Below are 15423 nucleotides of genomic sequence, written 5' to 3' on the forward strand. Positions count from 1 at the left end.
CCAAAGGTGCCGCTCTCTGTGACAGACGGTGCTGCCTGGGACTGAATATTATACATTGCTTCGTATGTACAGCTATCGATCTGCTGGTCACAATCACAGGCTCTGGACCAGAAGGAAAGTGGCATAATGATCTTCAGAAACAGAACTCTGTTATCTGCAAACTTATTAAGATATACCTATTCACAACTTCTCTAGACCCTGATTCTATCAAGAATCTCCATTCTCCTCTTGCCAGTATCACTAGTAAATATCAAAAGATTGACTCTTGTTACTAGCAGTAGCTGTGTATGTTTTTGAAATTACTGTGAGGTTGAAGAAACATTAAGTGGACTTGCTTACAGCTGCAAGAAGCTTAAAACATTAGAGGTTACACACATCTTTCTGCTTCATTTCTGGCTGGGTAATGCTATGTGCAGGCAGCAAGCCAAGCAGGTGAGTTGGTGTCAACTGAATCCCCAAATAGGATTGTCGTGAACCTACCGTGAACTCTGGGTTGTCTCCAGAGGCCACTTCACTTCTGGCTTTTGAAGTCCCCCAGGCCTGGAGGAAGGAGTCATATACTCTGTGTCCTCCTCACTTTCACACTGCTCCCCAGCTGGCGGCTTTGGCACAGGAAGAGGTCTGGAAGATGAAGAATAAAAAACAGAAACAGAAAACAAAAAGAATGAACTGCTTTGCGATTATCTGAAATAATTTGAAAATCATTGTAGAAGAAATATATAACATCCTACGATGTTCAAGATACTCCTAGTGAAAAACAGCATGTACAGCATGATTCCACACACACAAGACTGACAATGAACATATTACATGTTGCTGATTACTGTCTGACTCTAGGTGGTAAGATTATGGATAACTTATTTCTTTAGCATCACTTATCTGTGTTTTCTAAATATTCTTATAATTAACACATACTATTTTCATAAAGAGAAAAGGATCATTAAAAGGGTAATCCAAAAATTTTAATTCTTTTGGTTGATGATGTTAATAAAAATATACAATTGCATCTCTTACTCATTAAGCATTTTGGCAATACATACTTTAAAACATTCACATTCTTTTGTCACAGTAATTCTACCTTGGCTGCATCTCTGGCTATGTAAAAATATGTTCACTGAAGCAAAGTTATTTCAGTAAAAGCTTTTAAACAAAATAAATATACAACAACAGGGAATGATTAAATATATGATGTTACAGCCACATTACATAATAATATGCAATAATTAAATGTGAGGGGGCTTCCCTGGTGGCGCAGTGGTTGAGAATCTGCCTGCCAATGCAGGGGACACGGGTTCGAGCACTGGTCTGGGAAGATCCCACATGCCGCGGAGCAACTAGGCCCGTGAGCCACAACTACTGAGCCTGCGCGTCTGGAGCCTGTGCTCCGCTACAAGAGAGGCCGTGATAGTGAGAGGCCCGCCCACCGCGATGAAGAGTGGCCCCCGCTTGCCGCAACTAGAGAAAGCCCTCGCACAGAAACGAAGACCCAACACAGCCAAAAATAAAAATAAATAAATAAATTTTTAAAAAAGTGAGGATTTTGGGGACTTCCCTGGTGGCACAGTGGATAAGACTCTGCACTCCCAACACAGGGGGCCCACGTTCGATCCCTGGTCAGAGAATTAGATCCCACACGTATGCCACAACTAAGAGTTCGCATGCCACAACTAAGGAGTCTGTGTGCCACCACTAAGGAGCCCGCGAGCCGCAACTAAGGAGCCCACCCGCCACAACTAAGGAGCCCACGTGCTGCAACTAAGGAGCCCGTGAGCGCCACTAAGGAGCCCGCCTGCTGCAACTAAGACCCCATGCAACCAAATAAATAAATAAATAAATATTAAAAATAAATAAATAAAGTGAGGATTTTGAAGAACTTTTTAACTGATAGGAAGAAATGCCCAAGATATAATGCTAAGTTTAAAAAAAGGGAAAACATAATACTACATCTTGATCTAAAACATATATACATTTTACATGTCTATAGCTATGGCCAAGTAACAAGCACTGTCTAACCGTCTGCCTAGAACAGCTAGCTATAAAAGCAGGAAAATATGCAAAAGAAAGAAGGCATTGGAGAGCAACCAGGCAGCCAAGATTTGAGAGGCCAAGATTCCAGAGGCAAGGAGAATACAGTGCAATAAGCCCCATGTTAGGGGTTCTGAACTTGGGGTTTCAAGGTAGTTTCAAGAGACTGAGGAGAGAGGGATTGGAATTTGGGCCAAGGCACGAGGGGTCAAAAATCCTGGAGAAGGGAACAGTAGAGAAGTAGGTTTGAAATTCTGCCTGTAATTTTCCCCAGAGCTACTGCGAATCCTTAAACCACGTATGAGTGGGACTAGATTCTGAGAAACCAGGCAAAAAGTAGTAGTACTTTGGTTGTCTTGCCAAACTAGAGAGACAAAGTTGGAGGTAACAGACATGGCCTTTAAAATAATTATAATTTATATGTTCCATTAAAACAGAGGATGGAGAATTTTATTAGAAAACTACAGAATAATTTTTTTTAAAAATTCACATGGAAATTCTAGGACCTAAAAACACAGTATCTGTAAATACAATAGATGGATTCTGGGGCAGATTAGAAACTGCAAAACAGAAGATTAGGGAACTGAAATAGAGTAGAAACTATTCAGATTCAAGTAAAGAGAGGAAAAAGAATGGAAAACACGAAATGAGCATAAGAGCTATATGAGGTGTGGTGAAAAGGTCGAACTTTCAGGTAACTGGAGTCACAGAGCAAGAGGAGAAAGAGACTGCACTACTCAGTGTATTTTAAGAAATAGTGTACCCCTGAAACTAACACAACATTGTAAATCAATTATACTCCAATAAAAATTTTTAAAAAAAGAAAAAAGAAATAGTGGCTTAGATTTTCTATGCTGAATTTTTCTTTCTTTTTTCTTCCTTTTCTTTTTTTTGGCCGCGTTGCCCGGCTTGTGGGATTTTACTTCCCGACCAGGGATTGAACCTGGGCCCTCAGCAGTGAGGGTGCAGAGTCCTAGCTACTGGACCGCCATGGAATTCCCAGTGGCTGAGATTTTCTAAAACTGATTAAAAACATCAAATGACAAAATCCATAAACTCTACAAACCTTAGAAGGATAAATATAAAGAAAACTACACAGACGCATTATAGTGAAACTGCTGGGATCCAAAGACAAAAAGGTCTTATAAGTAGTCAGAAAAAGAATCATACCCTTAAAAGAGCAACATTACGCTAATTTTCCAACAGAAACAATGAAAGCCAGAGGGCAGTGGGATGATATTTTTAAAGTGCTGAAAGAAAATAACTCCAGTTCAGAATACAGTTGACCTCTGAACAACATGTGCTTGAACTGCACAGGTCCACTTTTACCCAGATTTTTCCCCATAAATACATACTACAGTACTACACAATCTACAGTTGGCTGAATCTGCAGATGCGAAACTGTGGATACAGAGGGCCCACTGTAGTTATATCTGGATATTCCACTGCGGGGAAGGTCAGCGTCCCTAACCCCCAAGTTGTTCAAGGGTCAAGTGTACTATGTTTAGTGAAAATATCTTTAAAAAAAATGAAAGTGAGGGGCTTCCCTGATGGCGCAGTGGTTGAGAATCTGCCTGCCAATGCAGGCGACGCGGGTTCGAGCCCTGGTCTGGGAAGATCCCACATGCTGCGGAGCAACTAAGCCCGTGAGCCACAGCTGCTGAGCCTGCGCGTCTGGAGCCTGTGCTTCTCAACGGGAGAGGCCGCGACAGTGAGAGGCCCGCGCACCGCGATGAAGAGTGGCCCCCGCTTGCCGCAACTAGAGAAAGCCCTCGCACAGAAACGAAGACCCAACACAGCCAAAAATAAATAAATAAATAAATAAATAAAAATTTAAAAAAAAAAATGTAATGCCCACATTTCAACAAACTGCCTGCTTTTAAAAAAAAAAAAAAAATGAAAGTGAAGTAAAAGATATTTTAAGTCAAGCAAAATTTGAGAGAATCCATTAATAGAAGATACACTAACACCCCCTCGTCTTTCTCTCTTCCCCACACCCCGTCTCTCTAAAGGAAGTTATTTGGCCAGAAGGAAAAAGATTCCAGGTGGAAGTGTGGTAAAGCAGGAAGAAATGAGGAGTGCTACAGTATAAATATGTGGGAAATTTAAATGTCCAGGAAGTGTTAAGAGGGGTTGATTCAAAGTAGACTCTAATGAGTCAAAGGTATATGTTGGAATCCCTAAGATAACTGCTAAAAGAGTATAAGGAGTGAAACAGTATAATAAAAAATACTTTAATCCCAAAGAAAGAAAGTAGAAAAAAATGAACACAGAAAAGATGGGGAAAACGGAGAAAAGAGTAGGAACAAATATTCCAATTATTTTAAAACAAACAAAAAAAATGCTAGACTGGATTTAGGGGGGAAAAAAGCCAACAAGTATATACTACTTATGAGAAACATACCTTCAATGAGGACACAGAAAAGTTGAAAGTAAAAGGATGGAAAAAGATCATGCAAACACTACAAGAGAGCTGATGTGGCCATTTTAATATAAGTAAAAACAGACTAAGGCTGGTTAGAAGCAGAACTAGAGAGTAAATGGAATAATCAAAACAATTATCATTTAGTTGATAATTCTAAATTTCTATGTATCCTAATTACATATACTAAATACATATACAATACAAACGGATAGACCTAAAGGAAAAAAGAGAGACCCACAATTATAGGGGGAGACTTTAACGCACTCCTCTTGGTATTTGACAGAACATGTAGACTTAAAAAAAAAAAAATCAGCAGGAAGATAGTATAGTTGAATACAATTAACAAACAACACATACAGAATGCTGCGCCCAAGAACTGCAGAATATACATTTTTATAAAATGAAGGTAGTAATATGTATGGAATTTACCATAAACTAGTCAATAAAGGTCTCAACAAATAGCACAAATTGAAATCACAGAGTATGGTTACTGACCACACTGGAATGAAACTAGGAAGCAGTAACAGAAGAGTAACCAGAAAATCTTCCAATGTTTGAAAACCAGGCAACACATAAATAACTGATGAGTCAAAGAAGAAATCACAAACGGAAAACCATATATTTTGAAGTGAATGATAATGAAAACAGGACATATCAAAATTTGTGGAATGCAGCTACAGCATCTGTTATGGACTGAATGTTTGTGTCCTCCCCAAAATTACTTTTGAGGCCCTAATCCCCAGTGTGGCTGTCTGTGGACATGGGGCCACATCTGAGGAAGTAATTAAGGTTGGATGAGGTCCTGAGGATGAGCCCCTGACTCAATAGGATTGGTGTCCTTATAAGAAGAGACACCAGAGAGCTTGCTGTCACTCTCTATACCTCTCTGCATGTGCATGTATCAAGGAAAGGCCATGTGAGGACGTAGTGAGAAGGTTACGCAAGCATGTAAGCCAGTAAAGGATTCCTCGCCAGAAACCAAATATGCTGACATCCCGATCTTGGACTTCCAGCCTCCAGAACTATGAGAAAATTAAATTCTGCTGCTTAAGCTGCCCAGTCTGTAGATAGTATTTTGTTATGGCAGCCTGAGCAGATTAATACAGCACGCACCTCATGGAGCTAGAAAAATAACAAATAAAACCTAAAGGAAGTTGGAAGAATAAAATAAAGAGGAGAAAGCAATGAAACAAAAAGCAGATACTCAACGAGGATTCTGGGAAGATGGTAGAGGTTGTCTGATGTAACTATTTTGGAACTCTAGAGTCTGTTGAAGGCTTGTAACTTCCAGGTGAAGACTAAGGAGGCTAAGACTAAGGAGGCTAAATTGCTGTTAATTTCAGCTCTTAGCATAGTAGCAGCTACCCATTCTCAACCCTGCCACATAGCAGGCAGCTGTGCAAATGTTCCTGGAGCAGCCTGCACACAGCTTGCAGGAGCCAGGGTGGCAAAAAGGACTCAGCCCTCCAAATATTGGGAATCTGTGTTCTAATCGCTGATTGCTGCTCCTGTTCACAGAAGGGCTGACAAAGGGGCAGCAACCACTGTTGTTGCACCTCCCAGCATTGTTGTAAGCCCCTCCTGCTCTGGCTGAAGTGACTTCCATGAGATTTTAAAGGAAGATGTGGAGAAAAATCAAGAAAACGATGTGTGAATAAAATGGAAGTATCAACAGAGACAGAAAACCTAAGAAGAAACAAAAAAGAAATTCTGGAACTGAAAAGTACAAGTGAAATGAAAAAAAAAAATCACTAGAGGGATTCAAAGGCAGATTTGAGAAGCGAGAAGAAAGAATCAATGAACTTGAAAGACAGAACAATGGAAGTTACCAAGGCTGAGGAACAAACAGAAAGAAAAAGTACTGAAGAAAACTGAACAGAGCTGTAGGAGCTGTGGGATATAACACCACCAAAGGACCAACATGTACATTGTGGGAGTCCCAGGAGAGAGAGAGAGAAAGGGGCAGAGAATATCTGAAGAAATAAGGGCTAAAAACTTCCCAAAATGATTAATATAAACATCCAAGAAGTTCAACAGACTCCAAGGAAAAGGAACTCAAAGAGACCCACATTTTCAAAAGACAAAGATAAAGAAAGAAGCAAAACATCACGTACGAGGGATACTCAATAAGATTATGAGCAGACTTCTCATCAGAAATTTTAGAGACCTGAAGACAGTGGGCCGATATATTCAAAGCGCTAAAAGAAAAAAAAAGCTGTCAACCAAGAATCCTACACAGGCATACCTTGTTTTACTGCACTTCACAGATGGTGTTTTTTACAAATTGAAGATCTGTGGCAACCCTGTATCAAGCAAGTCTGCTGGCACCATTTTTCCAACAGCATTTGCTCACTTCAAGTCTCTGTGTCACACTTTGATAATTCTCAAAATATTTCAAGTTTTTTCATTATTATATTTGTTACAGTGATCTGTGATCAGTGATCTCTGATTTTACTATTGTAAAAATATTATGACTTGCTGAAGGCTTGGGTGATGGTTAGCATTTTTTAGCAATAAAGTATTTTTAAATTAAGGTATGTACATATATATTTTTAGACATAATGCTACTGCACACTTAAAACCACAATATCTCTGAAGTATGCCTGTATCTGGTAAAACTGTCTTTCAAAAGTGAGGGAGAAATCAAGACATTCCCAGATAAACAAAAGCTGAGGGAGTACGTGACCACTAGACCTGCCCTGAAAGAAATGCTCAAGTGAGTCCTGCAGGGTGAAATGAAGACACTAGACAGTAATTTCTAGCTGTATGGAGAAATAAAGACTTTAATAAGGGTAAGTACATGGACAATTATAAAAGCTAGTACTACTGTAACAATGGTTTGTAACTGTACCTTCTGGTTTTTTCCAAATGATTTAAGACAGCAATACATTTAAAGGGAAAGTGTAAAAGCCACTATTACTGTAACTTTGGTTTGTAACTCCAAATCTCTTTTTTTTCCATAATTTAGGAAACTAATGCATTTAAAAGAACTAGTTCATGAACCCGTTTAAAAGAACTAGGGGCACACAATGTATAAAGATGTAATCTTGTGACCAACAACCAAAATGGGTGTGGTGGAGCTGTAAAGGAGAAGAGTTTTTGTATGCTATTGAAGTTAAGCTGGTATAAATTCAAATTATAGCGTTACAACTTTGGGATGTTAAACGTAATCCCTATGGTAACCACAAGGAAAATATCTATAGAATATACACAAAAGGAAATGAGAAAGGAACTTAAACATTTCACCACAAAAACCCAACTAAACACAGAAGACAGTAATGCAGGAAATAAGCAACAAAAAACTACAGGGCATACAGAAACCAAATAGCACAATGACAGAAGTCTCTCCTTATCAGTAATTGCTTTAAATATAAATGACTTAAGCTCTCCAATCAAAAGACAGAGACTGGCAGATTGGATTAAAACACACGATCCAATTATATGCTGTCTATAAGAGACTCTGATATTATACTAATATCAGACACAATAGACTTTAAATCAGAAAAGGTTACAAGAGACAAAGAACATTATATACACTAGAAGATTTAAAAAGTATAAACATTTATACACCGAATGACAGTAAAATATATGAAGTAAAACCTGACAGAATTAAAGGGAGAAACAGACAGCTCTACAATAACAGCTGGAGATTTCAATACGCCACTCATAATAATGGACAGAACAAGAGGACAGAAGATAAGTAAAGAAACAGAGGACTTAAACAATACAATAAACCAATCAGATGTAACAGACAAATACAAAAAACTCTACCCAACAATAACAGCACACACACTCTTCTCAAGTACACACGGGACACTTTCCAGATAGACAATATGTTAGGCCACAAATTAACTCTCAATAGATCTTAAAATATAGGTATCATACGAAGTATCTTCTCTGATTACAACAGATGAAGTTAGAAAATCAGTAACAAAAGTGACACTGAAAATTCACAAAATTGTGGAAATTAAATGATACACTTCTGAATAACTGTGTGGCTGAAACCACACTGACTCCATTTTGTGAGCTCCATCTTAGGTAGGCCTGCAGTCCCACCCCCTCCCCTCTGTGTGACTGATCTTTAGCCTACTCACAAGGAATACACCCAAGCCAGATAAGTTCCCTACAACTTTTACCTTTGCTTCATCTGATATGAAAACTGGAAGAATGCCTTTTGCTGACACAGATGGTTAATGGTCTGTGAGGAATAATGGCATGAGACCCCTGGGGGTGAGGAAAAACCCCCAGTTCCTATTGCCATGGACATGCTTCTCCTTTAGCACCAGATTCTATCTTTAGCTTTAGCCCCTCTAAATTCCCCTGTACCCGTTTCGGTGAAGTGTAGTACAGCTGCGAATGCCTCTGGATGGCAGTCTGCCTGATACTGCCTGTATATAAGTTACCCACAATAAACTTCATGATTGTACTTTACGGAGTTGCTTGCTTTGTTTTTTGGTCTCCAAGTTTCTTCTCATTTTGGGGGATATTATTCAATATCCCCACCTTCAAACAGTAACCAATGGATCAAAGAAGAAATTACAAGAGATACTAGAAAATATTTAAAGGTGAACGAAAACAAAAACACAACATACCAAAACTTATGGGACACAGCAAAAAGCAGTGCTAAGGGGGGAAATTTATAGCTATAAATGCTTACATTAAAAAATAAGATCTCAAATCAATAATCTAACTTTACAACTTAAGGAACCAGGAAAACAAACCAACCAACCCTAGGCTAGAAAAGAAATAGGAAAGAAATAATATAGATCAGAACAGAGATAAATAAAATAGAGGATAGAAAAATAAGAGAAAATGGTTCTTAAAAAAATCAACAAAACTGACAAACTTTATCTAGATGGACTAAGAAAAAAGAGAGAAGACTCAAATTACTAAAATCGAAATGAAAGTGGGGACATTACTACTGATTATACATAAATAAAAAGGATAAGAGAGTGTTACAAATAATTGTACACCAAAAAATTACATAATCTAGATGAAATAGACAAATTCCTAGAGACACAGACTTACCAAGAATAAATCATGAAGAAATAGAAAATCTGAATAGGGACTTCCCTGGTGGCACAGTGGTTAAGAATCTGCCTGCCAATGCAGGGGACACAGGTTCGACCCCTGGTCTGAGAAGATCCCACATGCCACGGAGCAACTAAGCCTGTGTGCCACAACTACTGAGCCTGCGCCCTAGAGCCCTTGCTCTGCAACAAGAGAAGCCACCACAATGAGAAGCCCGCACACTGCAACGAAGAATAGCCCCTACTCGCCACAACTAGAGAAAGCCAGCAACGAAGACCCAACGCAGCCAAAAATAAATAAATAAAATAAAATAAATTAAAAAAAAAAAGAGTGTGGTGTTGGCATAAAGACAGACATATAGACTGATGGAATAGAGTGGAAAGCCTAGAAGTATCAATAAATCCTCACATATATGGTCAAATGATTGCTGCCGACCTTTTTGTTGTTGTTGTTTTTTGTTTTTGGCCACACCGCGAAAGTGCCCCGGTTGGCTTTTTAAAAAATTTCTTTTAGGGACTTCCCTGGTGGTCCAGTGGTTAAGACTCCATGCTCCCAATGCAGGGGGCCCGGGTTCAATCCCTGGTCAGGGAACTAGAACCCATGTGCCTCAACTAAGACCCGGTGCAGCCAAATAAATAAATATTTAAAAAACAAAAAACAAAAAACAAAACCCAACCAAAACTGCTTCTTTGAAAAGATTAATAAAATTGATGAGCCCCAGCAAGACTGATCTATGTACATATACACAGAGAAAATAATGGAAAGAAACAGGCCGAAACATGATAATTTTTACATAATGGAAATACAGGTCAATTTTAATTTTCTTCTTTATACTCTTCTGGGTTTTCTAAATTTTCTATAAATAAGTTGTTTAAAAGTATCAACTCTACTGTATGAAATATAGTTTTAGTAAACTTACCTGGCAGCCAGAGAATAAATGGCGTTGGCAGATGCAGAAGGTTTGATTTTGGGATGCTCACACTCTGGACCTGCTAATGGGCTGCTATTCATATTCTGGAAAGAAAAGTGTTAAAAAAGAACCTTCTTAATACAGCTAAGTATCTCCTCTTACTTACTTAATCTATTCAAAATAACAAGACCAATCACACAGACACAGACCTCACCCCCAATGCCATGCTTAAGGATTATTATATGTGACAAAAGTATAGTTGAAAGTTCAAATGTAAGGGTTAGGGAGACAGTTCTAAAAAGAGCCAAGGAAATGGGTTTTTTTTGTTTGTTCTAATTCTAGAAAGATTTGAGGAAACTGGCTGTCTGCACAAATACCATTCTAGCTTAAAAAATCTATACATCTTTCTATACTGATGCCACCAGAAAGTCAAACCTAATCCACTCTCACTAATTAGACTGCCTATCACATAAACGCCACTTAAATTGCTAAGTTACCCTCCCCTTTCCCTTTCAACCAAGAAATACATAGTTCATTTAAGGACCACAGCATTTCTCAACTTCACCCTCCAATTCCATCTTTTTCTTGGATTTCTAACTACCTACTGGACAATTCTTCCTTCAATGGCTCATCTCAAATTCAACAGGTCTGTCGCTAGTTAGTCAGGTTCAAAACCTCTGGGGTGTGTGCATGTGTATACGTGTGTGTATGCAATTTTTCATCCTTTTTTCCACCGACTGCTTTCAAGCCTTTCTGGGTCTTTGTTTCATGCTCCCTAAAGTCTCGACCTAAACTGGCTCCCCCTCCTGCTCCTAGACCAGGATTCTTCCCCTTGTTTACCCAGTACCAGCTATATGAGACCCCTTTGTTATTCCTCAAATAGACTCTCCCAAACTCACTTGCTTTTCCCTCATCCCGCGTTGCTCCAGGTCACTCCCCACACTACTCCAGGTCTTTGCTCAGAATTGTACCCCATCCCAACTTTCCCTACACCCTGTTTTTACCCTATTTTTCTCCACAGCATTCGTCGGCATCCACTATCTTACATGTTTTGTAACTTATCTTATTTTCCATCTTTCCTCCAGTGGAATGTTAACTTTGTGAGGGCAAACTTTTTTGCTGAGTGCATAAACAAAACAACAAAAGAAGGAATATACCTCTCCCACCCCCCGTTCTGGACCCATTATCTCATGCTTATCCAATGGACTGCTAACCTCCCTTTTTTCAATCTATTCTCTTTGCAATCCATTCTGCATACTACTCCTAGATTCCTCTCTTTAAACCATCATTTTGGTCACGTCACTCCACTAATTTAATCGTCACGTACTCTTCATTTATACCAAATAAATTCCAATTCTTTTGGAAGGGGGTATACAAAGTGCTCTAATCTAGCAGCAATGCTCCTTTCTAGCCCTTTTTCCTACTCTGATACACAAAATTTCTGTTTCTCTCAAATTAAACTACTTCTTATCCCACAATACATCTTGAGCATCTCTGTCATTGTAGGGCTATTTTAAAACTGTATCCACTTTGGAAAGAATACTTCAAATTCAGATGCCACTCTTTCCATAAGCCCTCATGATTGCTCTATCTAGAAATAATCTCTCCTTTCTTTAAAACTGAAGTGTTTTCTATTTATACTACTCATGGCATACACACACAGAAACACATTTATTGCATTAACATATTAATATATACACTTCTTGAGGGTAGGGATTAATATTATCCCTGAATCCTGTACAAAACATACCACAAAACTGACCCATTCAATGTCATCCACGAATGTTTGTTATTAAGATAAATAATTTCAAAATCAGGACTCACCATGGAGGTATCCAGACTGAATGTGCTTCCGAGCCTAGACACATCGGTTCTGGGTTCCATTTGTGAGGGCAAGGAAAATGGAAGTGAGTGCCGGTTGGTTAATTCTCTCCCTGTCCAGGGGTCACTAGGGTTTGGGGCAACTACTGGTACTTTGGGGATTGGCCGAGGCAGCCATGATGCTTCTCCGGCGCGGCCAGAGGGGACAGGGGGCAGTTTGTCTCTGGACGGACAGTCGCCTGGTGTACAAGGCAAGGGGCGTCTCTGAGGCCGGGCTTCTGCTCCACCAGAATATGGCCGGTCTGGAGGGGGTGGTGGTGGAAGATCTCGAAGAGTGGGAGGTATTGGTAATGGTTTGTCCTTATGAAGGGAGCCAGAAGGAGCCTGTGGAAGCATGATGGAAGCAATCAATCAAACCCCACTAATCCACAACAAAGAATCAGAAAACGTAGAAATGGATAATGCTTTACCTTAGAAGCAGTTCCAAGACCAGAAGCACTTGAAGGAATAGATATTCGCTGTTGTAGAAGGTCAAGCCGTGGTGGCACTGGGGGAAGGGAAGCTTGTGGGGCCATGGAGAATGGAGAAGGAGGTCGTTCCACCTAACACAAAAAAAAGTTCCTAATAGGTTATTCTTGCCTGGAGGAGTGGCATCTCTCAACTCCTCCGAAAGATGTACACAACAAGTACTACATGAACACAGAATATACCAATGAGCCTGACTTTGGCTTAAGGTAGCGCTGCCTGAATTATTTCTATGTCACCAGAAGAGGGCGCTCTCAATCACAGAAATACCATGCAGATGCAAGCTACAGGCAAAATGTAATATCTAGAAAAGGCTGTGCTACATAAAAAGCTTCCTAGCTTATAATTTTAGAAAACTTTACAATTTCCCATATTTTCGTCTTCAGAAAAATAAAAAATATTTTCAAGATTAAAAACAGAAAACCATATTAAAAGAAAGGGGCATACATTAACCTCTCAACAAATCACCTAGGAAAATAATGATTAAGGGGCAGAATGAGGAAAGAAATCAAAGTTAATAAATTCTCCATGGGTTATTACGATTAAAAGAAAAAGAGAGATTTATAGGAGAAAATGATCAATGGTATTACTAAAAAGCATCTTTAGTTCTTCCAAAGAAATGTTATTTCAATTCAGTAATTAAAAGGGATAATTTTTTTTTGTCAATTTGTATTCTAAAAATTGAGGTGCCAAATCAAAAGAAACAAATAAATGTATAACCTTTTCCATTTCCCTGCCTACAGCAGGGTGATGAGTAGCTGATAAGCTTGTCCAAGTAAGCTGTCAAGAGATATACAAGAATTTATACAAAATACTAATTCACATTTGCATTCCCTAAAAGCAAAATAGATGGAAAATAGGCAAATATGTATTACAAGCACTTATGTAAGATGACAGAGAAACAACCATCCCCATACTGAGTCCTATCATTAATGCTGGGAGGTGAATGAGGGAAAAAAAGGCTGCATCACCAGCTACTTGCTTTTACTCATGCTTAAGAAAACGGGCTCCATGTCAATGCAGCATGAGCAGCTAAACACCTCAAGGGTTAAGGAAGTGAAAAGTTATTAGTCAAACTAACTGTCACTTCATCATCAATATCTAGTCACTGTATCATGTTGATTTTTCCATAAAATAATCTCATATCTATATCTTCCTTTTCATTCTACTTACCAACCTCAGACCTGATTTATTAAAACCCCCTTCTAGTGATTCTCCCAACTTCTAGTTTCTTATCTCACCAAATCATTTTGCTCACCATTACCAGCTTAACCATCCTTAAATACTCACTAATGGTTCAAAAACTATCCATCAGTAACTTCCACTTTCCCATGTCACAAAATGTCACTTTCCTGCCTGGCTTTCTCAGGTCTCTCTAATTTGGTCTCCCTAACCAACAGCATTTTCCATAATGCCCTGTGTTGGAATTCCTACCTCCTTAACTTTGTTCAAGCTGTTTCTCAATTTGGAAGGCCCTCTCTGCCTATTTTGATCCCTCCCACCATCCATCCCTCCTTCTCATTCCTAAAGGGCAGAGGACTGAGCTAATCATAGTCTTCAATTCATGTTTCAATATCATAACCGACCCATGAAATGTTCTTTTATCTCAACATACAATAAAGTTCCAGAAAAGGATAAAAGCACATATGGGGAAGAAATTATCAAAGAAATAATACAAGAATATTTCTAAGACCTAAGGGACATAAATATCCATATAGAAAGCGTTCACTGCATAGCTAGCCCAAAGAAAGAAAAGAAAACTAATAACCAATCAACCAACCAACAAAACACTTAAATTTTCAGGGAATCGAGGATAAGGAAAATATCCTAAAGGCTTCTGAGGATGGAGGGAAAGGGGGTACTAAAGAGCAAAAATACACTAGAAACCAGAAGTCACTGAGGCTGTAACAATTCATAGAGCTGAATTTTTTTTTCAACCTAGAATTCTGTACCTAGTCAGTTTGAGGGTTGAATAGAGACATTTCAAGATATCAAACGTCTCAAAAATTTCACCTCTCACCTTTTCACAGAAAGCTATTTTGAGGGCATACTCCACCCAAATAAGGAAGTTAAAGCAAGAAACATAAAAACATGGGAGTTAAGAAACAGGCACTCCAACACAAAGGAGAGGCAATGAAGTCCCACGATGATGGTGAGGGGAGACACCTCAGGGTGACATGGAATGCAGCACACCCAGCGAAAAACCAGTCCAGACTGGAGCCAAAACATGGCAGACTCTCATATATTAGTATACTATATTACATAATATCTACTATATTAATATGTTAATAGAATTTACTCCACAGAAAATCATATCAAGAGGATGTTTGGTAAGACGTGGTAGTGACAGGTACAAACTGAACACTAAGGAAATAAAAGCAAATCAATTATTTCAGAAAAGCAGAAGGTTGTAAAAGAAAGCAAAAGTAATTATCAGCACATTATAGTATATTACTTGATACAATAGGGAGCAAAAATCACTTAAACACTGAATACTGACAGAACCAAAAAACATTCAAATTAACTATAGTCGGAAGATAGGGAGTAGGAAGGAGGGAGATAAGACATTTAAATCCTTTTCTAAACAGATAACTAATATTGCAGAATCAAGAGAAAGCAGTATAGTATATGGTTAAGGAAAAGCTTTAAGAACCGAAAAGTCTGAATGGGACACAGGAGTTAGAGG

At 38.8% G+C, this 15423-nt stretch overlaps 1 protein-coding gene across 1 annotated transcript in view; it reads right to left on the reverse strand.

The window, feature by feature from the left end:
* The window catches only part of CBL (Cbl proto-oncogene), an 88189-nt gene that overhangs the window by 10136 nt on the left and 62630 nt on the right, over window positions 1–15423 (reverse strand). Inside the window, exons 10-14 of the mRNA XM_068554545.1 lie at window positions 12683–12814; window positions 12216–12596; window positions 10401–10495; window positions 481–621; window positions 2–102 (exon numbers count right to left, since the gene is read on the reverse strand). Of these exons, the coding sequence (XP_068410646.1) occupies window positions 2–102; window positions 481–621; window positions 10401–10495; window positions 12216–12596; window positions 12683–12814 (850 nt within the window). The remainder of the gene's footprint in view (window position 1; window positions 103–480; window positions 622–10400; window positions 10496–12215; window positions 12597–12682; window positions 12815–15423) is intronic.

The sequence above is a fragment of the Eschrichtius robustus genome, chromosome 11 (assembly GCF_028021215.1).
Source record: "Eschrichtius robustus isolate mEscRob2 chromosome 11, mEscRob2.pri, whole genome shotgun sequence".
Taxonomy (NCBI): domain Eukaryota; kingdom Metazoa; phylum Chordata; class Mammalia; order Artiodactyla; family Eschrichtiidae; genus Eschrichtius; species Eschrichtius robustus.